Source organism: Limanda limanda, chromosome 12, assembly GCF_963576545.1.
Source record: "Limanda limanda chromosome 12, fLimLim1.1, whole genome shotgun sequence".
NCBI lineage: Eukaryota > Metazoa > Chordata > Actinopteri > Pleuronectiformes > Pleuronectidae > Limanda > Limanda limanda.
The window spans coordinates 2,130,124-2,153,729 of record NC_083647.1 but is presented as its reverse complement, the minus strand read 5'-3'; the positions used below and the strand labels follow the sequence as shown (position 1 = coordinate 2,153,729).

Below are 23,606 nucleotides of genomic sequence, written 5' to 3'. Positions count from 1 at the left end.
TGAAAGCCCACTTTTCCAGTTAAAATTGGTAAATAGTCTGAATTTTTGTTTTGCTTTTCTAGTCGCAATGACTACTCAAAGTGCTTTACAGTACAGCTTTTGTCTTAATGTTTTTCTATGTGGAGCCACTCAGGCTTCAATATCTTCCCCAAGGACACTTCAGCATTCAGATGGGGAAGACTGGGATCAAGCAGGCCGCCCTTCTGGTCAGAAGACAACCGCTCTACCCCTAAGCCACAGCCACACGTTTAAAGACTATATCCATGATAATGTAAATATGACCAGTCTAGAAGAGGATCCAAATTAAATAGTCTCAATTAATTAAAAAAAATTGCAACACTGCCAGCCCAAATACACAACTATGTAGTGTTCCAAGAATCTTTTCTTTTTTTTCTCTGATTCAGAACAAGTGTTCCCTCCCTCATAGCATAAGACATGTCCAGTTAATCAACACATATCTGACTATGTTAACATTGACAGCAATATTCTGACAATCGTAATGCTGCTAAGAATCAATCATATGTACGACATGATGACCACAACCACAGTCTCTGCCAAAAGAAGCACCAAGAAAACGGAAAGGAGTCAAGATTCAGATGCAATTAGAGTAACTGTCACATATATCAATTTATAATTCACAGGTGAATATTATATTTACCAATGTGGTTCAGAATCCATTAGAATGCGTCTGAACCTTAAAACTAACATTTCAATGTTACACACAGTAGCTGCTTCCAAAGCCTTCAAACACACAGTTGTTCTGTGTTTTTTGTAGTGACAGAGAAGTGTACGTCTGCATGTATGTTTGCTTTTAAAAATGTTTGAAAAAGATGTGTGTATGTTTGCGTGTATGTGTGAGTTTATGTGTGTGTGTGAGTATTTATGTGCATGTGTGTGTGCGTTCATCAGATGTGGGTACTGCACTTTCATGTGGCTGCAATTTGTTAATGCTGCTGTTGTTGTTATAAAGAGGAAATGACAAGTGCTCTCCCCAACATGAGAGTTTACAATGTAATGTCCTCGGAATCCAACTCACACTGAGGACTGTAGGTGTGGTCATGAATGCACAATGACACTGCTTCTTAGGAGCAGGAAGAAATAAATAAAACGATCAGAGCAGCCACACAAGCAGCCATTAAAGACGCTTTAAGAAACTCCTTCATAACAAAAACTCTCTCCCCGGACACTTGGATTGGATACTGCTTCTTTTGTCTCTCTTACACACACTCACAGATACACACACTCTCTCAAAAATAGTCATATAGAAAGCTTTAAGAAAAGATGAATTTTTCCACCATTTTTTAAAGATGTTTTGAAATGTTTTGATTTTCCTCTTTCACCATACATTTTAACAATATGTTTTGGATGAAATTTTGATGTTTTGACTGGAGGAACTTTAATATATTAATAGATTTAATATCGACAAGAGTACATTTTCTCTACTAGAGTTAGCAGCTGACGTGCTAACATTGTTTGAGATTCTTTTCCTGGTTGGGTCAAAAAGGGTTTCACAATCAGCTCATTTCCTCCCGGCTCACTGTGGGTGTCTTGAATTTCAACTGTGCACAAAGCTGTAAGCGTACAGGAATACACACACACAGGGCAGGCCACAGAAGAAAATACAGTTGTTGACAAGTTTAATGCAAAGGGACTTTTTGTCATGTTGAATTTGTGCTTGCCGGACTGGTTGTGCGGTCTGTGTGCCTTTGCATCTGTAGCTATACTCATAAATGTGGTGTCATCAACTCAAGCACTCATGTCACTACTTACGATCGTTGCACTGTGTGCCAGTGTAGGAAGTCATGGAGCAGTCACAGGTGTAGTTCTCCCACTGCTGGATACAAATGCCCATGTTGGCACAGGAGTCCTCCTGACAGGTGGTGCTGGGACCTGTGTGAGTCCAACCATCGCCACAGCCACACAACACAAACACACACAGTTCTGGTTATATGATTTACAAATTACCTGGAGGGTTAACTATAATAAGTACATCAGTAAAGCCAGCTCAGAGACGCTGCGTTAAACTCTTACTAGCTCTTGTTTTGCCCTGCCAACCATATCTGACACGTTCATTGTCAAAAATCATTCAAAATTTGTTCAAAGCTACGCGTCTTCTCTGGTAGCTGGTTGTGTCTCATCATACAAACAGTTGGGGTTTTCATTAAATCACTACTTTTAATTAAAGTGTCAGGTTTTTCTAATTTTCAGTTTTTCTACATTTGTCAAATGGGTCTTCCCGAAGGATTTGTTTTTCATTGCTATTCATCTTTTTATCTGTGCTTTAAAACTCTAGAACAAGCCTCTAGCCTCGTCTTTGGAAACTTTGTTCAAGTGCTAAAATGCCAAAGCTTGGCCAGACTTAAAAGTAAGGCAGGGCTGTGGATATTCATGGTTATTATTGATTATTGTGAATATTCTGTTGATAGTGTCATATTTTTAATATCATTTTCTTATATTATATTATTTAATATTTTTTTACTTCTCCGTTATAAATAATATAATTTATAACTGTAGCTTTCAACCTAAAGTGTGTTTACTGTGTAGTGTCTATTCAGGACGCTATGATACCAGGATAATAAATTGATATTTGAATGATACAAAATGAGGAATTTCCCTTCTAAATTGTACATAGGTCAATCTACCTGATTCATCTAACTTAGATCAGGTAAATGTGTGAAGTGGACACTTACCTGGTGATATGTGAAAGGAGCTGTTCATGTGATCTGATGATGAGTCGGAGGAAGGAATGGAGTTGCAGAACTTACAGTGACAAATTAAAATGTTGGATTATCTGCGTCATTATTGACAACTCGTATTTCTTGGGATTGAATTTGTTGATCTGAAATAGGAGCAGCAAGGCAGCATTACCATCTAGTGGTGAAGAAATGTATTGCCACAACCTGAGCTGCCGACTCAGTAATCAATTTGATAGGGCGAAACGTAAATCCATTCTATTTCATGAAAGTTCTGTCATTAAATACAGGCAGTGCATAGCAATACAGTTTTAATGAATAATCAACTGATCATGATACACAATGGAAAAAGGCACACAAAAAAGCAAAGGAAAACATGAGACATTAGAATGCTATGGACAACAACAAACTGATTGATGACATTTTATTTTGAAAAATAAATTAATCAGCCATTACTTTCTTGTATTACATACAGTAGAGGGAATAACATTGTTATCAACCCCATTCAGATGGTCACAGCGAAGACGACATACAGTAGATTAAACCTTATCTTCTGTTGTGATTAAAATGAAATGTCAGCACATTCATTTGTCCAACATGGGGCTCTTATGTTATTGATAAAACAGAATAAAAATCATAAAATAAAGTCAATGCCCAACTGAATGATATGGCAGACATATGATCAAAAAAACATTACTACACAGAAAATAACTTCCATGCAAACAAGAGCAGGTTGTGGAAGCTGAACCTGAACCTTAACAAGGATGACAGAAAGAAAATGCATGCCTCCCACAGGAGGATGACACCTTCTGATCATAAGGAATGTTTCACCAGCCCGTTTTGATGAAGTTTCATAAAATGCATTAACAACTAGAAATTTGGCAAGTGTTGCTTTTAAAACAAACCGCTTGGTCTGGAGTTCAGGTATGGACTGATACAGACTTCTAATGCTGCTGGGATGTACTGGCTTTTTTCACAGCTGCCATTTTGATAGGAATCAGTAAGTAAACACAGGTGGTACTAATTTAAACTCCCTAATACAACAAAACCTTCCTTGATGTGATCACTAACTGTTTAATTTCAAAATGGCTGCCGTGAGGTAGGTCTCTTCATAGACTTTTTAAATTATGATTTATACATATACATATATATATATTTATATATAGAGTGACTGGCTCAATGACCACTAGAATATATTTAATTTGATCTTTGTGCACCTGTATTTGACTGTGTTCTAAACCCCAACCCTAAATATAGATAGCTTAGCATAAGTAAGCACAGCTTTCCATGTGAGAGGTCCGCTCAAGTATATAGACATTGTGTTACATTATTCTGTGGGATTTAAAGGTGACTTTTCTGTCAATAAAGGGCAGAAGCCCAAAAATATCTTAAGAAATGTAGTGCAAGTGTAAACATCAAAATATTCAAGATTTGAATCTTTAATTCCAAAATTATCCAATATTTCCATGTCATCATAAATCACTAACTGGTGAAGATGCAGGAAGGACATTCCTAAAATCTAACACTGACAGGTGTCATTTGATGTATTTTATTCTTTGTTGGGTTGTATTTTATCTGGAACCCGAGTCTTAATGATAAACATTAAAATAGTCAGTCGAAATAAAAAGCTGTTGATATCTACCTCTGGCGAGGATCCACTGTTTCAAAATCCACAACAAATCTCCTGTGCCAACGTCATCACTGTCACCTATATATGCACAGTGCTACAGTGAAAACTTGACAGGCAAAGCAACGATTACTTAGGGGGCAGGGTTTAGTCAAGAGAGTCAAGTGCATATGCCATAGATTTGCCATAAAAGGATTTTTAAAGTGCAAAATCTTGCTCTTTATGTTTATATATCTTTGTACAATCAATTGAATTCACATATCTTTTTATCAACACACCTGAACTTGTCAGAAGCTCTGCAGTAGATTCTGAAATTATAATATTATTTAAGGATCTAAACATTCACAAAATTCCGCAAAAAAAGAGACAAAACTGCACAAAGCATGAGAAATAAAAATGAAGCACTTGGCAGTATTTAATGTTACTACACTGGCAAAAACTGCTCTGCTGTTGAGTGTGACGGCACTGTCAGCAGGCGACCAATGTGGCCGATAATGTGTGATGGTGTGGGTGAGGAGGTATTTGATATTTGGCCTGACTCTAACAGTGGGTAAGTGAAGCAACAAGCACAGTTAATAGGAGGGAGGGACTTCCGTATGGATGCAGAGCTGTGGAGCTACTGTTTGCATTGAGCAAGAAGAAAGGGCTGCCGGAGCTTGAGTTGCCTTTTGTGTAGTAGTAGTCTAAATCAGGCTGGGATTTGAGGGACGGTATACCTTCGCATCCACGCTCAATCTGACCGCTGCGGAACAAGGCGTCACTGAGGAGGTCCGGCAGGCGACCATTGAGGTCCACTGATGCCAAACAGCCCTGGAAGCCTTCTCTGGAGGCCACAAGTTTGGGCAGGCTGCCGTACATGCCTGGACCCAGTCCTGCGATGAACAGATCACCTAGGGCAAAAGACAGAGTATAGAGATATCTTATATTAATGTGTCAATGTTATACATTCTTTCTGTAAGTGTCAATGTCTACAGATCTGTGCAGTTTTTAATTGTCAGGGTAAAATAAAATTTCGAGTAAATTGTAAATGTATTTAGATATGTGAAGTAACTGTTACTCCCATTTCTTGAACAAATTATGTGAGAATAATAATCATCAAATGTTGGAAGTGACACAGTAAAATGTAAGACAATTGCAGAACAATATATTTGTGATATATATATACGTATATTAATAACATTTATCATTATGTTAGTTGCATATAATAAGTCCAACAGGCTTTTTTCATACTCAAGCAAGAAGAAATTCTGAAACGACTTTGAGCAATTAAACAACTTAAACCGATGTGGCCGATTGAAAGCAGTGCATATAGTGAGATATGAACTATGTTGTGATATATGAAGGTATGTTTAATGGCCTTTGATACCTTTGAGATCAAGGTTCTTAGCCCCATTGATGCTTTGACTTGTGGCTGTAGCATCTACTTTCAGTGTGTGGGTGTTGGTGTTGTCTCGGGTAATGGCCACATTGTGCCACTGGTTGTCGTTCAGTGCCCTCTCACTCTTGCCCTTGATGAGGTTCGGCCCGTTTCCGAGGTCAAAGACATAGTGGATGTATCTGCAAAACAGAAAAGTTGTTGAGTTGTTATATTCACTGTGTAAAAAAACGTCCAGCCTTCTAACTTCCTACTTGTGATGTTCATAAACCTGCAGCCCTGGAATTGTGTTTGATCCTGGGGGATGCACTGGCCATATGTGCATCCCCCAGGATCATTTCACATCATATCAATGTTTCAGTTTAATAAAGGTTGTAACCTAGAATAGTCAGTAAGAGCATGTAACAGTTATTATGCAAAACACTGGCATGACTAAGCTCAAGCAGTGGTCATGTGATTGTACTCTTAGAATACAGGACCTAAAAACGTCATTCATTTAATATTATTATGTATTATTCATTTTGACCACATGGGTGCAGTTGAAACAAGTTGATGTAGTGAACTTATTGACTCATCCAGTTACAGAGCGACATTATCATTCACTTGGAGTTTCTCTGTCCACAAGATGAATCTAAGTCCAAGATTCACTCTCTTTTCCCACTGCTTAGTCTTTCTAATGTGTCTACTGTGGCTTGAACAAAGAGATTTGGCTGGAAAGCTGAGTGTAAACGTACAAAAAAATGCTCTGGTATGGTAGCTGCTGCTTCAATTCTAGGTTTTCTCTTACTTCCACACCACAAATGATTCCTTTCATACAGTCATTTTGTTTTAAAATGTTCACTTCATACATTGTTATAAAAATACTGAAGATAGACACTTTAAGACAATAAATCAAGTATATCAAAATTTTAACAGGCAAAAGCTTAAGTAAAATTAAAAAGTAAAAGTCAAATTTAAACTTACCCTTTCACCAGTTCTACAGCAATAAAATCATTGCCATCTCCAGAGTTGAAAATGATGAAGCCGTCTGGTGAGGTCGTTTTGAACTGGAAGAAGAGATGCATGGATGTGTAGGCCTGCAGTGTGGCCAGGCTCAGGTAGCTGCTCTTGGATTTGAAGGTGACAGGGTCAGCAATAATGGAACGAACCCCAAAGCGGGCGTTGAGCTCGCAATAATCAATGTCACCATTCTTGCATAGGTCGATGTAGAGCATGCCGTTAAATCTGTGGAAAGGAAAGGAACAGGTTTAAAATTACTCTCCTATATAAGGTTCTAAAGATCTTGTTCATGGATAATAGAAAGTAAAGAAATGTTTGGATAAGGTCCCTTTGGTAAGATACCCTCCACAGCATCTTTGAGCCATTTGGTGCCAGAAGAGTTCCAGACCAAGCTAACAAACACACTACCTTATGCATAATATGTCAAATTATGTTCAATAAATGTTTAAACATTTGACTTTACATATTCAGGAGGCAAAGTGCAACATTAGCATTCATCTCGTATGAATGAAAGTTCACTATTAACTCTGCACTCTGGTTTCCCCATTAACTAAGAAAAAGTACACCAGCTACTCAATAAATGTGTCTTCGGTTCATAGACAGAATTCTTGGACTGGACCAAAGAGCAAATGTGCTGTCAAACCAAAAAGATTACCCAAAAGGGGCAACAGAATCCTGGGGAGCAACAGAATATGGGTGGCAGTTATCTGTGGATTTGTTAGCTTGTCATCTAATTGCAATCAGAATAATTATTTGTCAAACTTAAGAATGTACCTGAGGCTCTGCAGGTGACCAATGAAGCTGGATGGGATGCTGGAAACAAATCGACGCTCTGTCATGATGCCCGTTTCAATGTTGTGGAACTCCAGACGAGTGTGGTCGCCCACCATTTGGCCTGGAGATGGGGAGGGTGAAGGGGATGGGTTGAAAAGAAAGACAAAAAAACGAAAAGAAAAGAGAACACTGTCTGACACTAACACAAAAGGGCTGATTCAAGGAAAAGATTACATTGGCAGAATTAGATGGATGCAAACTGTCCCGACTGATGTGGATGTATCTATCCATCTATCCATCTATCCATCTGTCCATCCGTCTGTCTCTCTCTCTCTCTCTCTCTCTCTATCTATCTATCTATCTATCTATCTATCTATCTATCTATCTATCTATCTATCTATCTATCTATCTATCTATCTATCTATCTATCTATCTATCTATCTATCTATCTATCTATCTATCTATCTATCTATCTATCTATCTATCTATCTATCTATCTATCTATCTATCTATCTATCTATCTATCTATCTATCTATCTATCTATCTATCTATCTATCTATTGTTTGATGTGTATGTGTGTGTGTGCATGTAAAAATGTCTACAGATTCAGAAGATGTTTTTGGCTTTGTATTCTATAGTTTAACCATACACATTTTATAAATATGAACAGAAATAACAACTGAATATAAATTAATTAATCAAATTAAATATATTATACATATTTGGAATCTAAAATATAAACATAAGGGGACATCTTTTCTGCTTATTCTTTGAAAAAAACGTTTTCATATTGGCAAATGTATCTGTGAAGATTCTCAGCCATCCACGTCATGGTAACTTCAGGAGTTCAACAAGTTTACGTAGGCAACTAGACATTCTTGCCTGGTTTCCAATTTACACTTGCACAACTCCTGAAGATACTGATATGTCTGTGAAAGGCTCATATCAGCTGACCTTTATGGACAAATTCACAAATCGGTCGGGCTCTAGCTACATGTCTTCATGTTTTCTTTATAGCAGTTACATACTTATACTGGCGGTCTCTATGGCAACACACCACAGTATGATGCAATACCTCTTTGAAAGAAAAAAAATAGTACATTTCGTCAAGCACAATCCGAGTTGTTGTAGTTAAGTACCTTCTGCTACATCATCGTCAACCGTTAGCTTGTAGGTTTTGCCGCGACGCACCACACGCACTGTATGCCATTCATTATCATTGAGCTTTTGCCCAGCATACAGGTTCTCCGGTCCCTTGCCTGAGAACAATGGTCAATCACAGAGTTAAAGACACAGGACATGAGGCTAAAACCAAACCTTTGTTTCCTCACCAGTCAGCCTGGAATCAATGGCAGAATTTAAACACCAAGCTTTTTAGATTTGCAAACTAGTTTTCTAACTAGTTCTTACGCCTTCAGGAAACAGAGGTATGGTTTAGTCAGTGAAATATACAGTTAAAATATACAAACGACTTGACACCCATGACATAAAGTCATTCTCTTAAAATAAACCTGACCACTACACTGCAGAACAGAGTAATGACTCTTCAATAGTTTGAAAGGAAAAGTAGAACAAATTACATTTACTTATGAAATACTTTATTTTAATGTTACTTTCCTTCCTTACAGCTTCTTTTCTCGTTGTATTAAATTAAGCCACCCGAACACATGCTCAATTTTTTTATCTTTTAGACTTAGCCTTTCCCAAATGTTTTTGATCTATTATCTAATTTTACCTTAAATAGGAAATACAGAAATGTGTAGATTGTTTAAAAAGCCGTGAGGTGAGATACTAGCTCCTAAATAACCATTTTTCAGTGTTTCAAAATCCTGATTGATTTGGAAAGACTTCTCACTAATTTCATTTGTAGTGTTTCCTAATGAGAAGTTCAGTTGGCAGGAAGACATTGTTTGTCGAGCCTTTCAAATCCATTACAAATAACCATTTAAAAAAACGATATGAACGTTTCGGGTGTTAGATTTGTTGCCATTGGGGCCAATTATACAGCTATTTTTTGCCTCTTACACATTGTTCTACAATTTCACAAGTATTTTACAAACCTGATTGTATTTTCTGTCAAATATCGGCATTAATAAATGCAGAATCTGTAATGATTCTAATGTGAGTCTTTCTAATTGTCTTTCACTTGTCTCTGAATGTAATCCGTGAAAAAGGTTCCATAATCCTTTTCTTTCCTTTGACTGTAGGCACCACACAGCAACAGGGACAATTTAGATAAATGATGTGCACATGCCTGCACAGATGGAACAGCATTGTTGAAATCTGAGACTGTTTCCCTACAAAGCTCACATGTTTATTGTTTATTTGCTCACATGTAACTACATTAGAATTGTAAGTTTATCCAATTGAAATGTTGGGGTTTCTTTGTTTCACTACATGCATCATACATAAGAATCCTTGTCATTTCTGTGTATGAGAGTTCATATTATGAACTAAACAGTGCAATCCCTTGATCTCTTCTACTATTTCATATCAACAAGATTATATTGATTGTACATGAATTTCTAGTGATAAAATTAACTAAATTACTTGTATATATCAACTGACCGTTTCCGCGTCTTGATCTGTAATTACTGATTATTTATTATTTTGAATTAAAATAACTGATGTAAACGCGAAGATCTAAAAATGATCACTAATTATTAATGGCAGCATGCTGCTGCACAACTATGATAATATAAATAATGTAAGGTTGTACAAGCAGCAGAGTCACTGGTAAACTACCAGTGATTCAGTAAATTAAACTGAATCATCATGTCTAAACTTATAACATGTAGATTGTAACCTGATGTGAATTTATCTGACAAAATCATTTTTAGATTCCAAGATAGAAAGTCCTCTCTGATGTAAGCTATGTTCCTTTTAAAGGTTCAGTGTGTAGAATTTAGTGAAATCTACTGTTGAAGTGTCAGGTTGCAGCTGAAAACCCCTCACCTAACCCTCCCCTTCTGAACATGAAAGACAATCTGTGGTAACCTTCAGGGGTAAAAAAAACTCAAAAGTTATTTATTTTGTCCAGTTTGGGCTACTGTAAAAAACATGGTGGGCTCCGTAGAGAGAACCCGCTCCTGATGTAAATATAAAGTATTTACATATAAAGGGCCCATTTTGGGTCAAGAAAACAACAATTTGTACAATTTAGATAAAACACACTATTGAAAACATTACTACTAAATCTTACACACTGGACCTTTAGGAGTAAAAGAAAGTGAGATTATTTATCAGACAAGTTTTTGGTCTGAGAATATGAATACACATATCTGGTGTACATCATCACTTAATCATCCAATGTTTTATCTCTTAAACAATTAGGTTTACCTTGGGTCTCTACACTGTATGACATTCCTACATGTGTGATGTCTTACTGCATAAGACACATAAAGTACACTGATAGTTTTAAGATAGATTGTATTCATTAAGGGGGAAATGCTGTTCTGTTTGCACCTCCGTGCTTTGGCTATGTTGGTAAAGTTGATAATAAATATCTTTCAATTATTACCCTCATTCTGGACTGCTGTTTTACCAGATTTTTAAAAAACTGTATGTCACCTTTTCATCTTAAGTCTTCTAAACAAATACTGCTCCATATTGATCTAAATGTTTTGGGCTATTGAAACAAAACAAAGTAGAGTCTCATCTATTACTTATAAATGGTGCATTTAAATGTTCTTATAATTTATACTAATTAGTAAATTTTTCATAACTGATATTAATAGGTAGAAGGACTAAAATCTTCAAAACACTATTCAAATAGATACTGGCACCAAATGTATTAGAGTAGCAAAGACAGACAATGCCATTTTCTCTCTAAATTGAATGAAAAAATGTGCAAAAACCTGCTTCTCAGATTTTAATCACTTAATGTCAACTCGTATATATACAATGGATTTCCTTCTAGCAAAATTAAAAATATAGTGTATTTTGTTACTGCATAGTAGTGCATAACAATGTGAGCATGGCTCGGTTTTTTTTATAAATGTAAATAGTAAATGGGACATCAGAACTATTGGTAGAAAATAATGTGCTGGATTTTAAAAGAAAGACGTTAAGATTAAAGTAATTATTAAAGTAAGTCATCATTCCTTCCATTTGACTGAGGCTTTTTCTGCTAACGGTACTCAAACCAACTCATACTCATCCTCCACACGATAGGCTTAAGAGAAGTGTGACACACATTTCAAGAAAAAAAACAAAGAAAAAAAAACCACATATTTCCTTCGTAAAAATCATCAACAGATCATAAACATAGAAAGCAAAATGAAACTTGAGTGTTAACTTACTGGAGTTACAGTTTATCCTGATACAGTCTAGATGGGGAAGAATAAATGACAGATGAAATTGCATCCTTCAAGGTTACTGCTGCAGACATCCAAAAACAAAAAGTCCACCCTTCCGGGGACGTACACATGCAGAAAGGTGGCCATTTTATTCCTTTGAAACGTATATTTAAATCAATGCCGTATTATTATGAAATAGATTGTACATATTACATTTTCCAAAACAAGCATTTAATAGTGCATACAATATTGCTGGATTTGTCATAGAATTGTGCAAGATGCTTTTTTAGAGCTTGTACCAGTCTTCAAATGTATGAATTGTTTAGGCACAGTATTTACACTAAAATGGCCACTTGTAGTACCAGCTACATGAATTTTCCAACCCAGCACTGCCTGATGGATTTAGTTTTGAAATATTCAGATTAGAAAAGTCTAAGTCTCTGCACCAACAAGGTGACAGCTGCAATTGTTTTTAGAGCCATAGATCTTATATTAGCAAATCAAAATCACATTAGTAAATCGTTCAGCGACAATTTTAATTGGTAAGACAATAGTGTGACCATGACATAGGCTATAATGACAGTGAGGGTTGGTCGCCATGTGGCTGGTGGTTTCATGTGTCGTCAACCGCAACAGAAAAGTGGGAGCAAACAGCCACGATCCAATCAGCACCAGCACCATGCAGAGGCACAGGAACCCCAACCACTGCATCTGGAGTACTATGCTATGCTAACAAGTGTAACCCTATGGATGGATCAGAGGCTAAATCTGTATTACACATTTAGGACATCACGCAGATTAACCTGGGCTAAGAAATTATAAAGGCACAGACCAATTTGAGCTGTAAAAACTTTGAATTACTCTAGGGTATGATTTACATGAATTAATATAGTCAGATTAGAATTAATCTAGCCATGTTTTGGCAAACAAGCTTTAATGTCTGCTAACATAGGTATCATTCTTACATTTTGTGATATTTAATGGATATACTTTTTAGACAAAATATAAAAGTAACTACATTTTCATTATATTATTCTTTACATATTATGACTGGAAGTATTTGGGGTCACAGCCAGCTGTAGGTTTTGCTGGGCTCTGTTCTCGGGCTGTTCACCTGACGGGCCGCAGGCTTAAGGCCTTTGAAGGGGTGAATACCATCTTTTGACAAAGCATGATGGAAAATGAAGTTCGCAGGGGGAAAACGTAAAAACATAACACTGGAAAAAAAAAAAGCATAGACTTTCATAATAGACACCATTGCCAGCAAATAAAACAACCACCCAGAAAAAACAGGAGGATGAAAGAGAAATTACTTGATGTCAGACTGAAAAATTTGGTTAGTGAGAAAGACAAGAATGGATTCTCCAAATGTCCTGTAGAATGATGGACTGAAGACCAGAGGGCATACTTGGTGGAGGTCACCTCTTAGAAAGTCTCAGCACACTTTGTTCTTTGAAAATACTTTATTAGAGATTAGACTTTAAAGCCCATTATCTCTACATCACAACATGTATTCTGATTATTGTGCTGTGACTGTCTCAAAAGTTCTGTAAATAAGAACATGGATATGACTATGGTTTGCCTTTTTCAAAGATGGGCCATACTTGTTAACCACTGAAATAATATAAGTTATGATGGTATAGCCCAAGCTGTCCAGTATATAGTTGTATTCAGGAAGCAGTCCGTGGTTATCTGTGAGCACAAAACGCATTAACACCCATGCAATAGATAAAAACTGTCTTATCTATGTTCTAAAGCTGGTAGGAACCTTTAAGGGAACGTAGGGATGAATAAGTGATGAAAAGACGAGATAGAAGATAGACAGAAAGAGAGTGAGAGGAGTGAAAGGACAGAGAGGTCACTGCTCAACAGTAGACCATCTCATGGTGAAGGATGTGGGTGTGGAGGCAGATGGTTTGGGTGGGGTGGGGGTCATACGATACCTAGGTTGACCGTGAGTTTGACGCGACCCCCATCCAACTCCAGCCTGAGTGTGTCGGCTGAGTCTTGGGAGTTGGTGGCCATGAGAAGGCCATAGGCTCGCTGGGAACGAAAACGCATGGAGACGTCCTCCGCCTCGGTGTGCATGATAATTGGCATCACCACCTTCATGTACATGCTGCCATCATAGGAGAGGATGGAAGCCTCTGTGGAAGAAATACCGGTGCATAGAGATGTTAGCCATATGTCAGGTAAGGTTAAAGTCATTCCCTGTGACAACATGATACTTTGTGCCAATATTCAATCAGTCATGCCAGCGATCTCAAGACTGGCAATGTGGATGGCTTCGTCCACTGCTTTGGTACAGACCATGACACTGAGGTCAACACTGTATAACATTAATATGTAGCCTACCATAGGTGTAGAAAAGACAAATAAACGTAACTTTGGTGCTCCTCCGCTGGCCCAAAAGACGACTTAGAAATACAAAGAAATTCGAATGATAGCAATATTTATTTCTTTGATAAAGGAAAATAATGTGAAAAGCCACATCCTTTCTGGCAGTTCAGGTCACAATCAGGGTGAAAAAAACTCATTCAGAGTTGTTGCATGTCATCGAAGAGAAATGTCATCGTCCAACAAGCAACCGTCACAAAATCACATTCTGACAGAGACAATGTTATTCTGGTGAGTGAGCTAATAGCTAAGAAGCTGAAACCTAATTCAGAGAGGAAATTTGTGAAGGAGCCTTGTTGTTGCTATGGAGGTCCTAGAACCAGAGAAAAGTTAAATATTTCCAAAGTGTCAGTTTGTCTAGAAGGACCATCACAGAGAAATGACGGATACTTGTCTTGGCTAAAAACAATACAAAAATTCCAGTGTGGCAGGTCAAAGGTACCCTGAATGTACCATGGAGAGGTGTACTTATATCAGTGGGTATAGGTTTTGTTTGTCCCAAGCTTGTGCATAAGGACTGATCAACAGGTGGTGGTATAAGGCAGCAACATACCAATAATTAAGCCAATAGATATTACTGTCACTTCGGATTGTTGCAGTTAGCCATGTTGATTCCATGTCTTACAGTGTGTAGACTCATGAAAACAGGCCTCTTTTCTCCCTTATCCCATCTCCCAGCCCCCTTTTCATCTTGGTCTTTCATATCCACCGGCAGCATTTTGTTTGTTCACAGAACTTTTGGCTTTTCAAGTTTTCAAGTGCTATGAGAACACAGCTTAAAACTGGATCTGCTGCTATTTTAAGACTTGATTCCTCACCAGCAGAGAACAGGAAGTAGAACGAGGCGGGAAAAAAACAAAATGTGTTTAGGCAACTTTAAGCTCTCTATTTCTTTAATGAAAGCTCACAGCCAGGATCCAACAGAATCAGCAGCTAGACACCACAGGCTGGTGTTTTTATTGCTGTTATTTCCCTGTTACTGCCCAGTCTCTGTTCCACTTCATCTTACATTCATCGAAGCAGTGCTGGTTGCTGTTTTCGTGCACTCGACTGGCATCAATCTGAGGCGATTATTTGGCCTGTCACATTAACTTAATTTGATAAATGAACCAATAATATGCTGAGACATTACGTGTCCTCTAAACGCCCTTTGTTCAGTTTTGCTGCATGACGAGAAGGATGAAGTTTTATCAAGTGGCCAGAGGGTGGAGACACAGTCCGTCTGTCTGCCTGGAAATTCTGCAGTCAGCAAAGCAAGAGGGGAAGAAAATAGGAGGTGAGGAAGTAGAAATGATGGATGGAACCAAGAGTAGGAGAAAATAAAAACAAGCTATCACTTGATTTGTGATGAGCCTTATAACTGACATATCGAAAATGGAGGTTTTGAGAAACAAGAGTTCTGAGAAAGACAGGGGAAAATGGAGAGTGAAAAACTAAAAGTGGCAGTAGATGGACTTCAAGGACATAAACATGCAGAATAGGCTGAAGATTAAACTATACCAAGGAGTGATATAGTTTAACTTCAAACGTCTGTAGCGTGCATTTAGAATAACAGCTTAAATAGTTTTGTTATGAGCAGATTTAAGGGTGCTATAAACTGACAATTAAAAAATGTCATATATAGTGCATTCATTAAATTTATAACATTACATTTGCCTGTTAATAATTGTATTACCTTATGCTGTCTGAAGTTATCTCAATAGAACAAAACAAAATACACAACAGCATTTCAAGAAATGGAAAAGGATGTTACATCCATGGTCATTACATCTGATGGACTTTACTCCTTCATAGTATTGCTGACCAAGGTTAGTTCAATTACATTGACTTGACTTAATCAACAAACATCATGTTTTCTTGTGTTTTTTAAATAAAACAAGTTGTGTTGTTGTGTTGTTGATGTATAATCTAACATTTATATAGGCAAAGATATGCAACAAAAACCAGATGTTTCTGTTCCTTTCTGTTTGTTTTTTCAAACATATAGTGACAGATGTATACTGTATACACTATATGTTTTCTTACTTTTTAGACTAGACTCAGAAACCTGACAGGCTCAGTAGAGTCTGCTTTACAGTTATAACTCATTTTCTGGACAGGCAGGCCCAGAAAAAACCAACACGCACAGAAATACACAGATCTAAAATGCATCCCTGCATATGGATATTTAAACACTGACTGCCGACTGTAGTGAGGATTCTCAGGCCTGCAGACAGTTCAACAGCAGGATACATCTGGACCAGCTCTTCAAAACTGGCTGCAGTCTCATCAATGAAACAACATATTTCTGTATTGACTTTCCTATTACAGCTTGACAACATTGTCACAGGCTTCCAAATTGTTATTTAACATTAGCAAACGTGTATGGTTATGATTTAAAATGTATGGAAAATGAACAGCGGTCTTGATGTGTCTAAATGACAAATAAACCTCTTTCCAACCAGGGCTAATTTACTGTAAGAGAGTATGAGTCAAAGTGACAGATATCACTCTGTAGTAGTTTATTCTCTGTAAAGTCGCTGTCGTCTGCAGAGTTTGCTTCATAATGTGGACAGTCTGTCCAAGTCCAAACCTGCTGGTTGACTGAACACACCCACATGTAAGGCCCATTTAACTGAGGCAGACATTCATTGGTCCTTCTGCTGAGGTTTCCTTTATACTGTCCAACTGCTTAATTATGCTTAAATGCCCCGACAGTATATACCTTTGGAAACATTGTCAATCAATCAAATTTTATTTGTATAGCCCATATTCACAAATCACAATTTATCTCATAAGGCTTTAACAAGGTGTGCCACTGATAATTGTTGCATTGCCCGACATTTCGTTTAGATATGTTGCTAAACACAAACTGTAAAGGATATTTAGCTTAAGATAGCTTTCATAGGTATAAAGGTAAATAATTGAATGGTTATTATTTTTAGGTCGTTTACTTAACTGTACTATCAGGGTATCACTGACATTGTTGATATACAGTTTGTATAAGTACAGAAGAATGATGACTGTTGTGAAGATGTTATATACCCCAGAAGAGGGGTAGCATCAAGTATCTATAGCAGACAAAAACTGCATCATACAGAATCATATGAACCACAAATGCAAGATTATTGTGATGTTTCATGTTCATTCCTTTATCTCAGGTCAGATATAACAAGCTCTCCCTGAGTTATAATTTTTGTTCAGCCAGACATAAATATAAAATATAAATATAAATATATATAAAATAAACACAGCATCGTATTTTTTGATACTACGGTACTGTAGTGTTTTGGCTTGTATAAAATGTTGTCCTCATGCTGTGTTTTTTTGCTAATGCAAAATAAAAAGGAATACGTATCTTTTGGTCTAAACTGATTATAAATTTACCTCAAAACCTTCATATGAACAATGAGGTGATGATAAATATCACTCTGCTCTCTGTTCACCTGTTTGTTCACATGTGCCCGGGTTCATCCTCAACTGCACATGAAATTAATGGCCATGTTTGGACACACAGGCATCTGGGAGGGATGTCTGTTTGACAAGGTGTCAGATGATGGCCCGGTGTAATATATACAATTTAATTCTCATTACAGCTCTGAGCCGAGCTGTCAGATTAACTCATATGTCATATTTCTTGGTTGTTATTTTGCGTGTGTGTGTGTGTTTGTGCATGTGTCTGTAATGACGTGCATGTGCGATGTCCCTATAGAGTGTGACCAACGGATTGTTACACTTTTAACTGACTGACCTTCCCAGCTAAACCCAATGACCATTTATTGCATGTGGGTTGTACAGAGGTTTAGATATATGAGGAAACTGTTGTCATAAAACCTGTGCTGTTTGGTCCTTAAGAACCAAAAACCAAATGAGTCTCATTGTTGTTTGGAGGAAACAATTTCACTGAAGGGATTCCAGAGATCTCACAAAAATTTGCATGAGAAAACGAGACTTCAGAAGAAAAACAAACATGGAGAATCAATGTTGTCAGCTTGCTGCACTTGCATGTGTTCTGTTTTGCAGTGAAAAACAAAAGAGAGAAGGAAAGGGTGGAATAAGATTTTGTAGCGAGAGCTAGAGGTGAGCTGTAAATGTATTGTTGTATTTTGTCGTAGCTGCACAAGCACGCAACATAGGTAACGCTTCCAGGTCAGCTCGCTCTTAGTGGCAATTGTGCGTATGATCTGTATTTTGCTGGAGCACCTTGTTATTGATATTTACAGTTTGAGATCATGAAGGCTCAGACAGAATCAGTAGCATTAAGATTATTTTGTAAACCCTTCACACTTTCGGATTATAAGTGCAGATAATCGGCTCCACCTGGTTTATAATCGGTTCCTAACCCATAGTCGAATCGGGTCTAATCGGGTCTATAATCTGCCCGATTACCCTCAAGTTTGCATCATCCTTTAATGAAACATAGCAAATAGCTGCAGGGACAACTTTAGATAAAGGCTTACCAGCTGAGTGAGACATGGACTGTGTCAGAAATCACTCACTAATCACCATATAGTCCACTATTTCTCCATTTTGTAGTGCCATTGACATTTTTAATATCCTATATAGTGCATTTTGTTTCCCAAAATCCTTTGTCAAAATAGTGTACAACTAAATGCATTTCTTCTAAGTATAAAATAAACATTCAAAGTGAACAGTCGGATTTTCCACTGGCCCTTGTTATTGTTGCTTGTCATGAACCTGCAAAAGTAGGGGTTTGTGAATGAGTGGGTAATTGCATCTGCTCTAGTTTTGATTTGTTGTAATTCAAACTCAACACTTCCTCCATGATTACCTGTTGTCTTACAAAAAACCTCAGCATTGTGTACATTTCACAGCACTGATTGCATCACTACAGGGACAGAGATATGATGCATTTATCACTCTGGTGCTGGGTTAATTTAATTTCCGTAATTAGCTCTATTTTGCTGTTTTAGTACTAGGTTTGAAGCTTCTGTCAATCATACTCAACACTTCCTGCACAGATGTTTCAGATTAAAAGACCTTTGCGGTTCTGGGGGCATGATTTTCTGTCAAAAAAATTAACAAAAGATGACATGAATTGGCTCTGATGTGCATCCTGATAGATAAATGTAATGATCATGTGATTTATGTGTAGTAACCATCATTTTTCACCCACCCTTTATTTAACATAGTTCTTCATATGTTGGTGATCATAATCCAATGACACAGCCATTCTTTGGAACCTTCTACAGACTGAAATACGTGATCAGATCAGAATAGCATAATCTTTTAGCGTCACATTCAAAGCCACGCAGCTGAATCCCCTCGCTCAGGTGTATAAACATCCTCATTTACAAGCACCTGCAAACTCTTTTCTTACTGGTCATTTCATGGTTCTGTTACATGTTACACTATTGCACTTCTGTCCGTCCTTTGGGAGGGATCCCTCACATGTGGCTCTCTCTGAGGTTCCTACTTTTTTCTTGATGGTTTTTCCTTACTCATGTCGAGGGTTAAGGCCACAGGATGTTGCACCTTGATGTTGTTTTGTATATATTTCGAAATACAATTTGATTAATTAATTGATGATGGAACCAGTTTTCAAGTTCAACCGAAGTCCAATGTTTTCAGAGTCTACCTCACTGTCTCTATCAATCAGTTGCTTAAAAAAACATGCAACATACTTAAATGTTACACTACATTATCTACCAAGCCTTGTTTCAGCCTTGTTTTTCTCAAGACTCTTTGATCTACTGTGCCTTTGATTGAACCACATTTGCACATCACTTTGCGTAAAAGCTTCTGCCAAATTAATAAATGTCGAAGTCTGTAGTTCAACAGCGGCAGTCAGTGTGCTTGAAAGTGCAATTTAAATATCAAACTAAAGATAAGGGAAACTTATACCACACAGGAAATGAAAGGACTCTACTGAAAATGGTTACTTGTTGTCACGACACGTCCTTGACCTTTATCTATGGTATCGTTAGGATTCCTTCCTGTATAGATTGCTTAGCAAAGATTGCTTGTTTGAGCCAAAGATATGTTAGCATTTATAAAAAATCGTTAATCTTCTGTATAAACTAATGTTAATTAGACCAAAATGTTCCTCTGCCCAAGAGTAAGTGCTGTGATGTATTTTACATATAATAAGTCCAGTGGATGATATAATGTTTTCATTTGGATACTGTTAAAGGAATGACCTAAATATATCATAATAGAACGATGTTCTTACATGAGAATATCTATTAGAGGTGATAGTGTTAATAAAAAAAGACATAATGAAATCTTCGGCTTCTGGTAATCATATTGCAATATTTCAATAAAATATCCCTTGCAAAATGATTTAAGGTGAAATATCAGATTGATCCACTGATGCCCCATAACTTTTCTTTTCAAGAATTAAATGAGATTCAGGGGAAATAATTATCCAGCAGCCCACTGGATGAAGAGAGAGAAAAACCTGCTATAGGTAGAGAGATATGATCGGAAAGCAGTTATTTGATATGCTAAAAAGCAGTAGGACCAATTTGTGTGGGTTGGGGATGTGTTAATTAGTTTTCAACTCTGACCAGTCTTTATTAAAGTCTGGATGCTGTGGCAGAAAAGGGACGTATAAGGTTACTGGTAAGCTTTTAAAACCACTGTGGGGTCCTTTGGCCAAAAACAATACAGTCCCCATACTGATGCTGTCAAGACAATAACCAATATTGATTATTAAATATATCATGAAACATCAGTTTTGAGATGTAACAGTCAGATGCAATATTTAAATTGTTTTATTGTCATGTAAACTGTCTACCTTGACGATAGTGAATATGCAATTAAGCGAATGATGTGAAGAAGGACAGACTTCAACAGTGAGTGGAGATTCGGCACTAGTCTTGAAATCTTTGATGGTAGACATATGGAATTGTTCCGATGCAACACAACTGCCAGAGATTTTATTATTGAAATCTTAGTTAGTTGTGTTCCTGTCACAGACTTCATTATATTGAAATGTCTTTTTTATTTCTTTGCCACTAGTGTGAGTTAATGGGGTCAGCATCAATGGAAAAACATCTTGGTATAATTAAGTCCAATTCACCACTAATGCATAGCTGAACATCATCATCTTTTGTAAAAGGTAAAATTATTGTTCTGCATTCGATTTTGTGTATATGGAACTAAGTAAAACAATGCTGCTGTGTATTCTAAATGGTGCATAACAAACTCACTGTAATGTGACTAAAACGTATTTGTATTTGACTTTTGTAAAATACTTAGGGTGGTGTGGTTTATGGAACAATAAATTCAATAGAGAAAATGTTTCATGCAGTTTTGAGCAAATACTCCGGCCACTTTTAAGTAAGAGCAAATAAATGAATCGCTATAACAAACTGCAACTTAGTAAACAAACTGGTTCAGACTTTTGTTAAAGAGTTGCACCAGCATGGGGTATACAGGCAGTCTGCAGGTTGGAGTGTTTGTGGCTGGCAGCAACTTTAGCACTTCTGTATCATCATTCTCATCATCAGGGACAAGGCAGTGTCTGTTGCTTTGTTCAGCTGTCTTATAAGCTGTTTGTTGCTGTTTGAGTGTTCATGTTCATACACAGTGCATTGCTAACTGCAGTACGAAAATGAGTACTTTCTAAACCTTTAACAACTTGGCCATGTTCATTTAACTTACTGTAACTTGGCAGCCTGACCGTCGAGACATATAAGCTGACTACTGGGAACTCTGCTGGTTTGTTCTCCCAACACCAGTATTGGCTCTTCACTCCAAACATTCAGTTTAAAAGACACTGGGTCCTAATTGTTATGAGTCATATGATCTTGGTTAAGTAAAAAAGCCATGCACACTGCCTCCAAACCAAATAAGAAGTCAGAGGCCCAGGGTCCATTGAAATAACCTTACCTTAGGAGGTTTTCAGATATTAAAACCATGGACTTGCAGTAACTCTGGGTTATGGATTCAACTTGTCTTAAGATGTCATCAGAATGAGTAAATTCATGGATCACATTGAAAGCACTTTACATATGAAGACATTTGCGTTTTTGTTTGATTGGCGCACAGTGGCTGCCTCATCTCTTTCCACTTGGCTACTCTTAAAGTCTCACCACTCAAGACTGGGCTCCTGTCTAAATGAATTGAGAAAGACCGACACCTGCACTTTCACTGGTCTCAATGAGAAAACTACATGACACAACAATTTATTTTCCGGAAACAGGCTGAATGCTGACGTTAAAATGTTGACATGATAATGTTAACTTAAGTCTCATTAATGATAAAAGTTGGACAAATTTACAGAAACAAACAAGGCCCTCTGTCTACGCAAATTTTGTCTGTATTTTTGCATGTTTTCTAAAAGCTACGGAAGAGACAAATGAAAAAGAGCAGTACCACGGGATATCATGGGGTGAAGTGCAGCTAGCAGTTGAAACAAGAGACTATGCGTGTTGGTAGGAAACAACTTACCTTGGGCACGAGGACAAACAACCACTTATACCTTTTTCTAAAAACGTACATATCACATCGCTGTTGTCAGACGCTGTCAATACTGCGCTGCCCTCTAGTTGATGTATTGCTTAACAACTATGTCTACAGTACATCACAAAATGCATAGAAGTATGTGGAGAGTGACGGTTACATCTTTTGAAAGTGAAGTATCATGTTACATGCTGTTTACATGCTGTTGATGTTGACTTTTTAATATTTACTTGTTGTTTACTTGACAATGGAAAGGAGCATTTATTTAGTAGAGTGCTTAATTATTATCAATAATAATAAACAATCAATTTTCTTAAAAATATTATTGCAATTCACTTTTTTTTATTTGGCTGTCAGTTGCTGACTACACACATTGATATACCTTATATTCAAATATATATTACATTGAATTATGATGCTAGTTAGATGTTCGAGAACTTTGCTGGAGGAAATGTTCTCTGTCCGGGTCCCTCAGAATCAGTGATTAACGAACAAAACACACCCTGATCGATCTTTTTTCATTATTGGAGATGTCGGTCATGTGGATTTGGTTAATTTGCAACAATAGATACATTTACATGAGATGTGTGGTTTTTTTGTATGTCTATAATATGCTATAAGGTCAACGATTAAAAAGATTTGTGAAGCTCTTTGTTCTCTGAAGCATTCTAGCTTTGGGCATATATATATTCCACAATAATCAATGTCAGACATTAACAGTTATTAACTGCATATGAGATTTATGTGTGAACAAAAAAAGTTGTTTTAAAGGTCAATCACTGTGAGATGAGCAGTAAACACACAGTCTGCAGTTATATGAAGAACGAGGTGGGATAATAGTATGTCACTAAATCTAAAATTTTCTGTTTACATTTCAAAACTCGATAGTGTATCAGTTATTTTCTATTAATATTTGTAACCTGGTTTTATAATGAACATGCTGGTCTGGCCCACTATATGAAACATTCAGGACCAGTCACTCAAGAACTATCTCACAATGTTATTTGACATGCTCCCTTGGTTGTTTAGTTTG

General features: G+C 37.1%; 1 protein-coding gene across 8 annotated transcripts in view; it reads right to left on the bottom strand.

The window, feature by feature from the left end:
• Positions 1 to 23,606, bottom strand: part of nrxn3a (neurexin 3a) — a 157,347-nt gene that overhangs the window by 44,819 nt on the left and 88,922 nt on the right. For 5 of the 8 annotated variants that reach the window (XM_061083135.1, XM_061083130.1, XM_061083133.1 and 2 more), the window contains 7 exons: positions 13,711 to 13,914; positions 8,609 to 8,728; positions 7,469 to 7,589; positions 6,659 to 6,919; positions 5,687 to 5,877; positions 5,037 to 5,210; positions 1,771 to 1,890 (listed from right to left, as the gene is read on the bottom strand). In XM_061083135.1, coding sequence (XP_060939118.1) covers positions 1,771 to 1,890; positions 5,037 to 5,210; positions 5,687 to 5,877; positions 6,659 to 6,919; positions 7,469 to 7,589; positions 8,609 to 8,728; positions 13,711 to 13,914 — 1,191 coding nt within the window. Of the gene's footprint in view, positions 1 to 1,770; positions 1,891 to 5,036; positions 5,211 to 5,686; positions 5,878 to 6,658; positions 6,920 to 7,468; positions 7,590 to 8,608; positions 8,729 to 11,770; positions 11,798 to 13,710; positions 13,915 to 23,606 lie in introns of all 8 variants that reach the window. The other 3 variants (XM_061083128.1, XM_061083129.1, XM_061083131.1) reach the window with 1 other exon arrangement.